The sequence below is a fragment of the Bombina bombina genome, chromosome 4 (genome assembly GCF_027579735.1).
Source record: "Bombina bombina isolate aBomBom1 chromosome 4, aBomBom1.pri, whole genome shotgun sequence".
NCBI classification, from domain to species: Eukaryota; Metazoa; Chordata; class Amphibia; order Anura; family Bombinatoridae; genus Bombina; species Bombina bombina.
In genome coordinates this window covers 1,128,614,348-1,128,631,219 of record NC_069502.1, presented here as the reverse complement: position 1 = coordinate 1,128,631,219, position 16,872 = coordinate 1,128,614,348, and the positions used below count along the sequence as shown (strand labels likewise).

At 36.6% G+C, this 16,872-nt stretch overlaps 1 protein-coding gene across 1 annotated transcript in view; it reads left to right on the top strand.

Annotated features, from left to right (window-relative positions):
• Window positions 1-16,872, top strand: part of USH2A (usherin) — a 2,188,359-nt gene that overhangs the window by 1,000,691 nt on the left and 1,170,796 nt on the right. The window contains exon 36 of the mRNA XM_053712759.1: window positions 14,559-14,721. Within this exon, the coding sequence (XP_053568734.1) occupies window positions 14,559-14,721 (163 nt within the window). The remainder of the gene's footprint in view (window positions 1-14,558; window positions 14,722-16,872) is intronic.

Here is a 16,872-nt window from a genome sequence, read left to right as displayed (position 1 = left end):
TGTAGTTGAACTGTATGAAACAGGAAAGGGGAACTGACACTTCCTACTTTAACATATGGGAAGCAAATAAGTGTGTCCTGAGAGGCGAATTTATTAAACACAAAGCCAATCTAACTAAACAACACAGGCGCAAAATTGAACACCTCTTGGATAAAATACGTGCACTGGAATTAACACATAAACAGTCTCCCAAAAACGACACACTAATGGCAGAGTTAAAAACCAATATGAATATCAGATACACGTGTTCACTCTTCAGCAAAGATATTTTATGAACAAGGGAATAAATCAGGCAAACTATTGGCTAGAATAATCCGTAGGAAACAACTCAAATCACACATATATGTAGTTAAAAATAAGGAGGGAACAGAAAAAAAGATAGTTTGGCCATAGCTGATGTCTTCCACAAATACTATGCATCACTCTATGACATTTCTGGGACTCTGTCCCAACCACACATTAAAGAAAACAAAAGAAACAAATTGACCCATTGCCTAGAAGATGTAGATATACCCAGTCTCACAGAGGAACAGCCCCATAAACTAGACTCCCCAATTGAGATTACAGAAATAACAACAGTCATTAAAAACGTACCCACCGGGAAAAGCCCGGGCCCTGATGGATTCAGCTCTAAATACTACAATAAATTCTCCCAGATCCTAGCCCCCAGATTACACAAAATATTTAACGCCTTGGAAGAAGAGAGAGGCTTCCCAAAATCCATTGGAAGCCCACATCACGGTAATGCCAAAACCGGGAAAACCCCCAGATGCCCCACAGAATTTCCGCCCTATCTCCCTCCTAAACACAGACATTAAAATATTTGCCAAATTATTAGCTGACAGACTGAACCCTTTACTCAACCAAATCATATCCCCAGACCAGGTAGTCTTTTTCCCCAATAGAGAGGCTAGGGATAACACCTTGAAGGTCAATCAGCTCATTGCTTATGCCCAAGCCAACCACATCCCACTCTCTCTCATTTGCAACGATGCTGAAAAAGCTTTTGACAGGTTGGACTGGGAATTTCTCAGAGCCGCCCTGTCCAAATTCAATATTGGCCAGATATTTATAAACAAAATTTTGTCTTTATATTCGGATCCCACGGCTAGAATCAAAGTTAACTCCATCTTATAGGAACCCTTTCACATCAGAAATGGTACTCACCAGGGGTGCCCATTGTCACCCATTTTATTTGCACTATCCATAGAAATCTTGGCACACAAAATTCGGCTAAATCCCCTGATAAAAGGTATCCGCACAACGCACACAGAATACAAATTGGCAATGTATGCGGATGATATCCTCCTAACCATCACAGACTTTGAAATTCATTACCCCCCCCCCCGATGGAAGAGTTTAAGTGTAATGTTAGATATTATAGTGGAGGATCTGTTTTTGCAGAAAGATACAAAGAAACATTATCGATTATTAGTCGAATGTAGCTTTAATCAATGTCTGAATATTACTGTGAATTATACAGTCCTTTATTTAAGCATTTTATTTATAAACAGTATTAGGGAAGTGGTTATCATATGTTGCAGAACAAGAACCGCTTCTGGCCACCTACTGATTACAGAGCATCAATTGTTACAATATATATAGAAAGTAATTATTTACATATTATGAAAGCTAGGTCAACACAAGAGAATAGATTGTACGAAACTCTGGCAAATCTGTGTTTTAAAAGGTACAATTTGTAAGCTCAAGGATAAATTAAAGTGAAGGTCAATTTTTCTTATTCACAACACTTCATGTATAAACTAATGTAAAAATTATTGCAGTCACTGATTTTATATGTATAAAAAACTATTCCTTTACATATAAAAAGTATTTATAATATACCTCCGTTTTCGCTATACTCTCCGCCCCAACAACACTTCCTTATTCTGCTCGGATGACGTAGCTTTGTTTGTTAGAAGTGGACTATGCTCGTGCACCCGTGATTGATTTAAAATGTGCATGCGTATCCTCAGCTCAATAGCTCATGCGTTTCATTAAGTGCCGTAACTTTGCCGTAACAATGAATATGAGAGCTGACAATGCATGCGCGTTACATGAACGATCATGCCGATGATGATGCGCTGTTTGTATAAACACATGCGCATAAGGTGGCGATGATGAACGAGAAAAGGGGCTAGACGCCATGGGGGTAAAATACAGATAGGAGAGAAAATATGTCAATCACTGAAGGCACTATGGCGGGCGGATTGTACAGCATAAACGGAGCGGATGAAACAAGTAAAAAATAAAACTTATTATTGTGTTTTCCTATATTTTGATGAATGAACATCATAATGATTTTTGCTAATAGTGATCCCTGCAGGGAACAAACGAAAGTCTGTAAGACCGGTACAGATTGAGCTCGCATTCTATTGGCTGTTCCGATCAGCCAATAGAATGCAAGCTCAATCTGATTGGCTGATTAACTACTCTAACTAGCTAAAATAAATACAAAGTTACCTGTAAAATAAATATAAATCCTAAGATAGCTACAATATAATTATTATTTATATTGTAGCTATATTAGGGTTTATTTTACAGGTAAGTATTTAGTTTTAAATAGGAATAATTTATTAAAGTATAGTGTAGTGTTAGGTGTAATTGTAGCTTAGGTTAGGATTTATTTTAAGGTAAATTTCTCTTTATTTTAGCTAGGTAGCTATTAAATAGTTAATAACTATTTAATAGCTATTGTACCTAGTTAAAATAAATTGAAAGTTACCTGTAAAATAAAAATAAATCCTAAGATAGCTACAATATAATTATTATTTATATTGTATCTATATTAGGGTTTATTTTAAAGGTAAGTATTTCGTTTTAAATAGGATTAACTTAGTTAATAATAGAAATATTATTTAGATTTATTTAATTAATATTTAAGTTAGGGGGGCGTTAGGGTTAGGGTTAGACTTAGGTTTAGGGGTTAATAATTTTATTACAGTGGCGGCGGCGTAGTGGGGGGCAGGATAGGGGTTAATAAATTTATTATAGGTGGCGACGGTGTACGGGGGGCAGATTAGGGGTTAATAAGTTTAATATAGGTTGCGGTGGGTTCAGGGAGCGGCGGTTTAGGGGTTAATACATTTATTATAGTTGCGGTGGGCTCCGGGAGCGGCGGTTTAGGGGTTAATACATATATTATAGTTGCGGTGGGCTCTGGGAGCGGCGGTTTAGGGGTTAATATGTATAGAGTAGCTTGCGGTGGGCTCCTGGAGCGGCGGTTTAGGGGGTAATAACTTTATTTAGATGCGGCGGTGTAGGGGGGACAGATTAGGGGTGTTTAGACTCAGGGTACATGTTAGGGTGTTAGGTGTAGACAGCTCCCATAGGAATCAATGGGATGTCTGTCAGCAGCGAACTTGTACTTTCGCTATGGTCAGACTCCCATTGATTCCTATGGGATCCGCCGCCTCCAGGGGTGGCGGTTTGAAAACCAGGTACGCTGGGCCGTAAAAGTGCCGAGCGTACCTGCTAGTCATTTGATAACTAGCAAAAGTAGTGAGATTGTGCCGCACTTGTGTGCGGAACATCTGGAGTGACGTAAGAATCGATCTGTGTCGGACTGAGTCCGGCGGATCGAAGTTTACGTCACAAAATTCTACTTTTGCCGGTCTCGAGCCTTTGATAACTAAGGCGAATCAGCCTCGCCACAAATACGCTGCGGAATTCCAGCGTATTTGAGGTTGACGGCTTGATAACTACCCCCCCATGTGTGCATTACCATTCATACCCCGCCACACAATTTCCACCATATATAAGACTTTATCAAGCGCAGGACCAGATGACCTCCCCGCATACTGTCACAAATGGCACAGACACCTGGGCATTATGATAGATAATAAAGAGTGGGGGAAAGCATTTAGACACCACAAAAGAACCTCAGTCTGGGCAAAGATCATATAAATGAACTATAAGTTCTTGTCCAGGTGGTACCTCACTCCGCAGAGGTTGCACAAGATATTTAGACATGCTAGTAACATGTGCTGGTGGAACTGCAGTGAGACCGCTGACCTTCTACACATATGGTGGGCTTGCCCTAGACTAGACTCATTTTGGAACCAGGTCATTACACACATGAACAACACGCTCTCATCCCAAATCCCACAGGACCCACGCATCCTACTATTGCATGACCTACCAGATCTCAGGGACGACGCTAAAATGTCTCTTATGTACATAATGATAAGCAGCGCAAAAATATTAATACTACAGAGGTGGAAAACTCAAAAGATACCTTCCCTGAACATGTGGATAGACCAAGTAAATATACTATTAGCACTGGAAAGATATGACTTCCTCAGGACCGGAAAGATAGTTACACACAAACTTATGCTTATGTTATGTAACGCCTCCAAGACCACATTGATTGACTGGCAGACTCAATAATGTAGCAACCCGTAACACAAAAATTCACTGAACCCCTACCTCAAGCCGATTCCACACCCCACACTGCATGTGCATTCCCCCAGCCCCCTCCCCCCCTTCCGCCGCGCCCGACAATTTCAACAAAAGGTTAAACTGGGTGAGGATATATACAGATGTGTTAACAATAAATCCTATGTATGATGGAACTTATGTAACTTTAGCCACCCAGATCCTCACCTCCTTCTATGTTGAACTTTAACATATATACCTATGTATTTAAAGACTTTAAAGTGCCGGACACCCGCCTACCTTAGCCTACATTGCCACAGAAAACAGAATCGTCTAGCAGGAATAATCGTTAAGGAACTTTTGAGGCATGCCTTCTGCTCTATTTGGGGCCACGGACTCTAACACTTTCAAGGCGTGAGGTGTCTGGCAGACTGAACCTATATCTTATAGGATAATAACCCCACCTTTCTATGTTATATGTATCACAGTATAGAGCACTTTCTCTTACTTTTTCTTTGTCTGTACAGAATTTGTTATCTCAATAAAAGAAATTTAAAACTCAAAAAAAAACAAAAACAAAAAAAAACAGGAAAGGGATATAAAAAGATATCCAAGGAATTGAGAATGCAAATCAGCAGTGTTCAAACTCTAATAAAGAAGTGGAAAATGAGGGGTTCTGTTGAAACCAAACCACGGTCAGGTAGACGAACTAAGATTTCAGCCACAATTTCCAAAAATAGTTGTTTGGGATGCAAAGACAAACCCACAAATAACTTCAGGTGAAATACAGGATATGTGGTGTGGCTGTTTCAAGATGCACAATAAGGAGGCACTTGAAGAAAGATGGGCTGCATGGTCGAGTCGCAAGAAGAAAGCCATTACTACGCAAATGCCACAAAGTACCCCGCTTACAATACGCCAAACAGCACAGAGACAAGCCTAAAACCTTCTGGCACAAAGTCATTTGGAGTGATGAGACCAAAATTTAGCTTTTTGGCCACAACCATAAACGCTACATTTGGAGAGGAGTCAATAAGGCCTATGATGAAAGGTACACCATTTCTACTGTGAAACACGCAGGTGGATCGCTGATGTTTTGAGGATGTGTGAGCTACAAAGGCACAGGAAATTTGGTCAGAATTGATGGCAAGATGAATGCAGTATGTTATCAAACAGAACGCTTAATTTTCCACTTCTTCATTAGAGTTTGAACACTGCTGATTTGCATTCTCAATTCCTTGGATATCTTTTTATATCCCTTTCCTGTTTTATACAGTTCAACTACCTTTTTCCCACAGATCCTTTGACAATTCTTTTTCTTTCCCCATGACTCAAAATCCAGAAATGTCAGTGCAGCACTGGATGAAAGATGCAAAGGTCTGTCAGGAGTCCAGAAACTCATTGACCTTTTATACACAGACACTAATTACAAGCAAACAGAACACAGGTGAGGATGGTTACCTTTAATAGCCATTCAAAACCCTTTGTGTCAACTTGTGTGAATGTTAGCAGGCCAAAATCGCCAGGGTATGTAAACTTTTGATTAGGGTCATTTGGGTAGTTTCTGTTGTCATTATGATTTAAAAAGAGTAAACACAGTTGATTGATAATAAATGGCTTCAGCCAAACACTAACATGAGTGAAAGAAACGTTTTTGTGTTATCATTCATATTCTCTGAGAAATGGCCAAGAAATCATAAATTCTGCCAGGGTATGTAAACTCATGAGCACAACTGTATCTTATAATGTAGCCAGAATGGACGGTCCTACCTCCATAGACGTGGGACCGCTCCCACCGACAACAGGTTGGCATAGGAGGGGACATATTTTGCCCCCATAGCGGTCCCATGCCTCTGGAGGTAGAAGCATCCCTGGAACATAAAAAAATTATGCTCCAATAAAGATTTAACAATCCTGACAGTCTGGGCTTTTGACTCCTCTGGCAGATCTATGAATAAGCCAAGAAAATAGTCTATAGCAGTCAAGCCATGGTTATGGGGAATTGAGGAGTACAGCGAGACCACATCCACTGTTAACCAGCTGTACTCCTCTTTCCACACCACAGTTTCTATTAGTTGTAAAGCATGTGAGGTATCCCTAATGTAGCTTGGAAGTAATTGGAATAAGGGTTGTAAATAGGTATCAACCCACTTAGATAATGGTTCCATTAGTGATCCAATACCTGCTACTATGGGCCTCCCTTTAACATCAGATAAACTTTTGTGCACCTTTGGGAGGTGGTGGAAGATGGGGATCACTGGGTCATTGACCAGAAGTTGATTGGCCATATTCTGGTCCATCAATCCACCCTCCACCACCTCATCCAATAGGTGAGACAATTCTTTGGTGAAAAGTTCTGTAGGGTTTTTAGGCAGAACCACGTATGTATCAGTATCTCCAAGCTGTCTCAAGGTCTCATTATTTTAATCGGCCTTATTCATCACTACCACACTTCCACCTTTATCAGATTGTCTAATCACAATCCCCTCATTTTTCTGGAGATTTATTAAAGCTTCTCTTTCCTTAAAAGTGAGATTGGCGGGGCTCTGATCTATTGACTTCGAAAAATCTGTAAGATCCTTGATTACCCTTTTGTGAAATACTTCTAGTGATTTTCCCCTGGCCTGAATAGGATAAAAATTGGATTTAGTCTGGGATCTAGGTTTAACTTTAAGATCCTAGGGAGGGTCACATTCTCTATTTTCATTCTGGAGTTCCTCCAGGGTGACTATGGCACAAACATCCTCAAAATCTAAATGACTACTCATACCGGCCCCCATACTGGAAACCACCTCTTCTTCTTACTTATCAAGTGGAATACTGTCAGAGAAGAACTTTCTGAGAGTCAAATCTCATGATCAAGTTTGTCAAGTGATCAAAAAGAATTTGCCAATATTGATGGGAGACAAGGGTCTGAGAAAAACTATAGAAAAAGGCTGAATGTTTGTACCAAAAAGAAATGTTACGCTTGGTAACATTCTTGCTCCTAGCATGCTGAGAACTGAAACGAACACTGCCAGTTCTTGGATGTGGGAGGAAAACATGTACATCATGCGACTACCTAAATGTATCAACCACATTTAAATCCCAGGTTACAGGGGAAGAAATTTTAACTAAAGGGTGCATAAACTGTAAGAGTACCTTTGTAATATATTTAATTGAATGCACAAAATGTCAAAAACAGTATACAGGCAGAACAACGAGAGAAGTAGGTAAACGCATCAGAGAACATTTATCATATATCTCTAGTGAAAGAGCTTGTTCTGCACTTTCTAAACATTTTATTGACATTCACCACAAGAATGTGACTACATTCAGATGGCAAGCTATAGAACAGGTTAGGAGACCACCAAGGGGTGGAGACAAACTTCCTATTCTTTGCAGACAGGAGACCTATTGGATCTTCAGAACTCAGAGTTTATTGCCTCATGGCTTTAACTCTGAGTTTGATATAATCAACTTTTGGCAGAGATTAAGCTTGTCCTCACCCCAGGGTTCCCTTTACTGGTCTCATTTCGATCTGAGTAGCTGTATTCAACCTATTTACCCTAAAGATTTAAGGTGGTCTATGATGATCAAAGAAAAATATTTTCCTGCATATTATCTTAATGTACGTTTTGAATATGCTTTAGGATTATAATACTTCTGATGTCAGTAGTACTACACTTTGATTTACTGTAAAGGGTAAAGGTGAGATATGTCAGGTACCTGCTTAGTTGTTCTTTTGCCCTCTATGAATGCACTTATAGATACATAATGAGTACACCATATCCTCCTTTTGGAATTTTATATACATAATTGAAGGACACCTATGTGTACTTTGTCTATGGATATAATGCTGCTATTGAAATACATGTGGGTATGAACAAGTGCATATTAATGTTTTAGGCAGATGCTAATATATGTTTAAATCTACGTCATGATATAACACGTATGCATGCACACATTTCACATGCTATTTGAGGAATAGATCAGTAGCTGCTTTTTATAGCTAATCATTTAATTGAGTGTTGTTCTGTATTATGTATAATGAATATTATATTGTATTGCATTATATTGTATGATGTTCCCTTTAACCTTTATCGTTCTTGTCCAGAACTGTAATATGGGGTAAAATAATATATTGGTCATATTGAACTAATACTAATATGTATTAACTGATTTGAACATTATTTATAAGATTAGAAATGTACTGTTTTATTTTAGAACTTTACTCATCTATTGATTTGTTAAATACACTTTTTTAAGAAGGCTATGTGTCTGTTTGCATATAGGGTTAAATTTCTGGTATATTTTGCTTTTAGCCAATAAGGAAGTAGGGCATCCTGTTTAAATAAACGCCCTTCACAACAGGTGTTAGTCTATGATTACGGCCAATACTACAGTGTGTTACCTTTAATCTACCCTAGATGCATCCTGTGTGGTTTTAAAATGGAATAAAGTGGAAGAGTATTTTGTTTATACAAAGCTTCGTTTGGAATCTCTTTATATTTTTTTGCTTAAATTTGTGGATGGAAGGGCATTCACTCCTTTACACGTTGCTTTATGCCTGTTTGGGATTAATCATTTACTACTAATCAAGTGTTTTTCACGCTAAGACACGAACATCAATCGGATTAACAACCGTTTCAAGCTCCGCTTCTGATTGGAGGACGCCAGCCCATGTGATGTGTAGCAGGTTTGTAGCTAATGGCACATTCAGCATGTATGGTGACGCCCTCTTCTAACATATAGAGCAAAGGAGACGGCACTTCTTTTCGTTGGACGCCGCTGAACCACTTGCCTGTTTGCATATAGGGTTACATTTCTGGTATATTTTGCTTTTAGCCAATAAGGAAGTAGGGCATCCTGTTTAAATAAGCGCCCTTCACAACAGGTATTAGTCTATGATTACGGTCAATTCAACCGAAACCGGTCAGACAGTGTGTTACCTTTAATCTACCCTACATGCATCCTTTGTGGTTTTAAAATGGAATAAAGTGGAAGAGTATTTTGTTTATACAAAGCTTTGTTTGGAATCTCTTTATATTTTTTTGCTTACATTTGTGGATGGAGGGGCATTCACTCCTTTACATGTTGCTTTATGCCTGTTTGGGATTACTCATTTACTACTAATCAAGTGTTTTTCACGCTAAGCCACCAACATCAATAGGATTAACAACCTTTTCAAACTCCGCTTCTGATTGGAGGATGCCAGCCCATGTGATGTGCAGCATGTTTGTAGCTAATGGCACATTCAGCATGTATGGTGACGCCCTCTTCTAACATATAGAGCAAAGGAGATGGCTCTTCTTTTCATTGGACGCCGCTGAACCACGTGGTACGCCACAAACCATACGTCAGAGATTTTGAGTCAAGGGAAATCCGCCTCTCGCTCTAAATCTGTATCCAGGATACATGTTTATGGACATCAGCTGCACGCTACGGTCGTCTATTCCAGGTACTGGGTGAGTGATGAGCTGATAGCTCTTGGATTGTTTCCTCATCCTACTGATATACCTTGGGGCACACGTTATCTCCTTGTATAGTGCTACCTCTTCACATTTTGTATTTTGCTGTTTGCAGCCCCTGTCTGACATGGGGTTTATCCTGCTATCGAATATATGCAGTGCCTACTGAAGTGCTTTATTTTTGAGGTGTACTATTATTTCAAGTGTGATATGTGTGGGTCCCCCTACGGAGTCAAGCAGAATTCCATTACATGTATTGTGATTATATCCCCTTGAAGCTGCTCTCTTGTACTGGGAATATGGATGACTTGTTAAGTGGTTGTAACAACGCCATTAATCTGTTGGTTTGCAATATATATACCGTATTATATATATATATATATATATATATATATATATATATATTGTATTTTTATTATATATATAGTGTTTATATGGGTGTAACAGTTTATGTTTATGTATTTATGTAGTGTTTGTGGGTAATTTTTTTATACCTAGACCTTTACACCAGGTCTTCAGTCGAGCTAACCTGACATGCGTTAAATATGATTGTGCTCTCACATTCGCGTTAACTTTCAACTTGTAATACGAGTACAAATTACTTGTAATCTAGACCTATATGTGTGCATAAAGATACTAAGATTTTTATTTTTCCGCATTGTGATGGGATGCTTGTAGCAGAAAAAAGTTTTGAATCGCTTTTCCCATTTTCTTTAAAGTTCTTTAAAGTTCTAAAGAACATTTTATAAAATTCATAATTATCTCATTTGAAAAGACCCTTCTCTTTTTGAATTGATTCCAATTTTGCTCACATCATCTACTGGTAGAATAGAAACACACTTTATTACCATTAAACATTTTATAGCTTGAAACACTTTGATGAATATTTACTCTTAAAAGCTTGACTGGCCTCTTGCCAGATAAATGTCTCCATTTTTAACTTGAAGTATGCAAGAAGTTCAACATTATTTAAAGACATGAATATAGAATATGGATCCTAAATACGAGGCTATAAAAAGATTTTCAGCAAGTGCTCCGTTCCTTCTAATATCTGTATTGTTTACATGGGCGGAATCTGAAACTCAAATCTTTTTTTAATTAATGATTAGGTAGTAATCATTAACCCCTTGACTGTCTGAAACACATTGTTCAATGTATTGAAGCGTTCTCTGGTGTTCAAAAGGTTAAAAGTGGAGAATGAAAAATAATTTTCAATAATCATCAGATTCTCTTTCTTTAAATAAGTTCCAGAAGAATGAAAAAAATGTAGGATTTAGACTAGTAGGTGTATTACTTTGATTTTGGAAATCATTGTGTATAATTGCATTTTCCATGTTCCCAGAAACTACCTGAATAAAGCTTTACCAATAACTTAATATGCATTAGGTTTAGTTACCCAAAGGAAACTTTTTGTTCATTCCTGACATTACAGATTAGATTTATTTATTACAAATCATTACTCTTTAACACCTTTGTGCCACAATCCAAGCCTCAAGATTTAAAATTTAATTATGTTTGGTACAAAATAACAATAATAATTTTGTTATTTTTTCCATCAATTTAACACTTAAAATTGTTTATTTTTCTACTGCTCCAAGGGAGTCTGGAGGGAATCCTCCAAGATTCAAAACCCTGAACCTGTACAGTGTTTCTCAAATCTAGCCCCTAGGTACCCATAATAGGCAGGATTTTTATGATATCTTAACTAGTGCAAGTGAATGGTTACTGATCATTTGAATATGTGCTCTAGTTAAAGGGACAGTAAACATTCAAAATAATGATATATAATTCTGCACATAATTATATAGCATTATCTTAGTGGCACCTTTATACATCTAAAGCATTTCCTGATTTTTTTATCCCAAAGTCGCTCTGATCTGGTAGCGGGAGCAAGCTACATTCACTTCAATGGCGTGACTAGACAGCCCGCCCACAAAGCGCATTTGAAAAACAAGACCCGCTCAGTAAAACCTTGAGCAAAGTCAAACTTTGGGATAAAAAATCAGGAAATGCTTAAGATGTATAAAGGTGCTGCTAAGATAATGCTATATAATTCTGCACTATGTGCAGAATTATATATCATTATTTTGAATGTTTACTGTCCCTTTAAGATATAATACAAATCTGGCCTTTTAGGGGCACAGCAATGGCCTTTAGCTTAAGGTAGTGAGAGGACATCCAGGAAGAGATGTGAGAAAGACAGTGACACGGGTTAGGAAGGAAGGAGATAGGTCTGGAGCAGAGATGTAGATTTCAGTGCCGCCGGCATACAAATGATATTGAAACCCATGGGACTTTATTAGGGAACCTAATGATGACGTGTAGGTTGGGAAGAGAAGGGGACTGAGGACAGAGCCGTTATGACGCCATAAAACTGCATTTGCAGAGTATTCTATCGCAAGGGAAACTAAATATAAAATTTAAGTAGATGCTGACTTGTGGGCAGATAGACCTCTTAATATATTATATAAAACCCTAATCCCAAATACTACTAATAATAATACTAACAACAACAATCAGAGTTTGAAATTTCCACTTTAGCACCCCTTCTGTAGAAATAAGAAAACTAGTACACTTTCCTCTATTGTTTAGTAACTTTTTCCGACTTGTAAACTATTGTAATAGTTTTCCACTGCTACAACTACTACTAATATAACAATATTAATAATAATAATAACAATAATAATATTATTATTTTAGAGTGTTTATTGGTGCATTCGGAATAATAAGGGATTCTCGGAGGTGCCATGTTGTCTCATTAGTACAGGTAAAAAAAAAATGTTGCAGGTCATGTCTATTTTGAGGCTGCCTATTTTTCCAAATCTCATAAAGCTTTGCTTTACAAATAGATGATGAAGAACATCCCATTTTTGTATCTGACTAGCAAATTGTTCCCGAAAGTCCAATCATATTCAGTTACTGAGAAAGAGTTCCTGGCAATAAAATGAGCTATACGCTTGTTAGAGAGCATGCTTAAGATAGATGGCTCCACTCCATAATAGATAATTACTAATTCTTGTATTACCAGGTAGTATAAAACATTGAAAACTTATTTTTTATTATTTAAGGAGAAGCACAAAGCAGAAAAACTCATACGTAAATTCAAGTGTTGCATCCCTGGAGATATTCTACGCTTGAACTGTGTTTATGAGTAGATGAGATTTTCTTTAATCATTTCCTAGGAAAAGCTATGTTTTAAATATTTTCCTCTCCAAAGCCAGACAGGAGATAATGTATGAAGTTTTGTTTTGAGAGTCTTCTGTAAGAATTCAGTGAATGGGCCTCAGAATACAAACTCTTACCAGATACATTAATGATGGGGGCACATGAATTCTTAAAATGCTTCCATAGTCTTATATATTTGCTTCACTTTCTAAGCTATTTGTTTTATGTTTCAGCAATTATTGTAGGTGCATAGATGGTAATATTAACTGACAAAGGAAATACATATAACGAACATTTGTAAAAAAAAAAAACCCAATAGTAATGCATTTTAAAATGCTCTTGTTTAAATGGAGGGAAAAAAATAATAAAAACAAATTTCAGATTTGATAGGCTGAGAAATCAGAGTCAGTAACTTTAATTTGGTTTTAATTTGTTTATTTGTAATCCTAAATTAAAATAAAATGTGAAACCTAAAACAGATTAAAGGGACAGTCTACACTAAAATTGTTATTGTTTAAAAAGATAGATAATGCCTTTACTACCCATTTCCCAGCATTGCACAACAGACAGCTTCTTATCACATACTTTTTATTTGCTTTTCACAACAGGAGACTGCTACTTCATGTGGGCCATATAGATAACAATGTGTTTACGCCCAAGGAGTTATTTAAGAGTTAGAACAACACAGTACTAAATGCAAGTCAATAGATAATAAATATAAAGTCATGTGATCAGGGGGCTGTCAGAAGATGCAATCATGGATGTAAAAAGTATATTAATATAACTGTTTTAGTAAGGCCCGGACTGGACATAAGGCATACAGGGCAAACACAATGTGGGCCAGACTCTTAGTTGGGCCTTGCTGCTAAATAGAGGCCCCGCCCTCTCTTAATATGGGTAACAATAGGAAAACTGTTAAAGTCTGCCTATTTTGGAAAGCAGAAAGTACATTGTCTGTCTGGCTGTAAAGCAAAGGTGCTGTAGGATGAGATCTGGTGTATTATGGCTGCCTAGCTGACAGAAGTCTAACTGATGAGGGCTGCTCCACCTTTAAATGCCCGGGACGATTTTTGTTCCCAGTCCAGTCCTGGTGTTGGTTATGCAAAACTGGGGAATGGATAATAAAGGGATTATCTATCTTTTAAAACAATAGAAATTATATTGTAGACTGTCCCTTTAAATGTGTGCACTTCACAGTGATTTAGAGGGTCATGATAGTAATAAAGTAAAATGTACTAACTTGTTACAGTATGTATTTTTATCATCAGAGATGTGGTAAAAACAAAGTTTTAACCCCCACAAAGGGATTAAACATGTCTGCAGAGCAGGTCATGTGACTAGAGATTTCCACTTTTCTATGTGTACTGAGTGGTACTTTAACTATGTGTTTAAAAACAAAGCTTTGCCATGCTCTGACAAATTAGAGAATTTAGTTTTATCCCTATAAGGTCTCTTTAAGTAAATGTTTATTTACAGACACTGTAAACACTTTGAGATTGTAATTTGAAATACTTAATTATACATAGTAAAATATAAATAAATTATACTCTGATTGTTTTTTTGCAGGTTGAGGCATATACTCAGGAAGCCAAACCGGAAGGATTTGTACTAGTGCATGCAATCACAGAGGGGCCACGTGGAATACAGATAAAATGGCAAGGGCCAGAGAACCCCAATGGGCAACTAACTTATGCTGTCATTTTTAATGGATTATTTTATGAAATGAAAGGTATTCACTATTTCATATTATAAAGCGGTAATACAATGCTCTACTCAACAGTTTTATTTCAAGCTCTTATATTACTTGCTAGTTACAATGAAGATTAAACACCCCATATTGTTGTTATTAATCATCATGTGATATTAATTAGAATCTAAAGGTAAGTTGATTAATTGATCTCTTGAATATGAGTTTACATGAAGATTTGACTTTACGTAAAACTTATCAGTATAGTGTATATTGAATACTCTTAGAATTTTGTATTTGTATTTCATTTTGTTTATGGTGGCAAACAGTTAAATAGATAATTTTACAAATAATTGTAATTTAATGAAAAGAACCCCCCCCCCACTAAGGGCTAGATTACAAGTGGAGCGCTATTTAACACTCCCTCTCAAGCATTAACTGCTCTAGAAGTAAGCTTTTTGCGCTCGTTGGGCTGTGCTTGTATTATGAGTTGAAAGAGAATTGTTTTTGCTCTTGTGCTAACCCGAAGAGCGCAAAAAGCTGAAGTTAGAATATTATGTGCGCGTTCAGGTTTTCCCCCATAGAAGTCAATGGAGCAAAAAAAAAAAAAAAATGGGAAAAAAACACCCAACGAGTGCACAAACCTGATTGCATATTTTAATGTGTGCTAACCCGACATGAATATGAATATTTCACATTCCAATGTTCTTCACATAAAAGAATATGTTCTGTTTATTCATAAATACATATTTATATATATATATTTATTGCATAAATATGGTTTACTTGTTTTCATGTACTTGACTACAAAGGGCTCCAATGCACACACATATATATATATATATATATATATATATATATATATATATATATGTGTGTGTGTGTGTGTCTATATGTGTGTACCTATGTATTTATGTGTTTATGTATGTCTGTAAATACATATATACACATAAAAATGCATAAATACATGTATATATAGACATATATAATCTATATATATATAAAAGAAGAAGTCTGAATGACTGACTCATCAACACCCAGCTCAAACTGTTTAACCATTTGTATGGGCATTGCCATTAAAAGGGCATTCAGCTCTTTTTCATTGCCCTTAAATGGGCATTTGGCTCTTTTTCAAAATCCCAAACCCTAATTTAAAAAAAAAAAAAAAAACATCCGCCTGGATGTCCGGACTTCAGCAACCGTGAGTAGATATTTTGGGGTCAGTGCTAGGTATTTTTTTTATTTTTTGGGGTGTTTTTTTTCTTCAGATTAGGGTTTGGGCTTTTGAAAAAGAGCTAAATGCCCTTTTAAGGGCAATGAAAAAGAGCTATTAGATCAGGTGTAATTGTTTTTAATTTTTGATAATTTCATTCATTATTTTTTGTCAGTTTAGTGTTTTTTATTTTTCGTAATTTAGTGTTTATTATTTTTTGTAATTTTCGATTTTTTTATTTTTTACGTAGTGTTAGGGTTTTTTTAAATTTTTAATTTAGATTTTTTAGTTGGTAGTATTTTTTATTTTATTACAATAGTAATGTTAGTTTAATTATAGTTTAACGGTAAGTTTATTTTTATTTCACAGGTAAGGTTTTATTTATTTAAATATAGTTATATTTTAATTTTAATTTAGAGTTAGGGGGGTGTTAGGTTTAGGGGTTAATAATTTAATTTAGTGTTTTGCAATGTGGGGGAGCAGCGGTTTAGGGGCTAATAGGTTTATTTAGTGGCGGAGATGTGGGAGGCAGGAGGTTTAGGGGTTAATAGGTTTATTTAGTTGAGGAGATTTTTTTTTTTTTTATTTTAACAAATTTTATTGTTCATAATTTCACATATACAGAGTTGACATATCTTTTGCATAAACGTTCTTACAATATCCAACATGTTTGTATTCTAGAGCATACAAATAGCTATTAAACCTGATACATTAATCTAACATCCTATGCTCTTAAACAGTGTAACAAGAGTCCTGTCTTCTAGACTAAATAGACAAATAGATAGTGGAGAAAGAGGGGGTAGGAAGGGCGGGGATAAAAAAAAAAAAAAACCACCACACACACATACACAGTCACTCCATATATACTAATTCCTACTCCAGCTTTGGGGAAATATGCCTGCTATGATATTAACCATTACATATTCTGTATTTCTAAGAGGCGCTATCAGTTGTGTTTGTATATTCGGCGATAATTATAG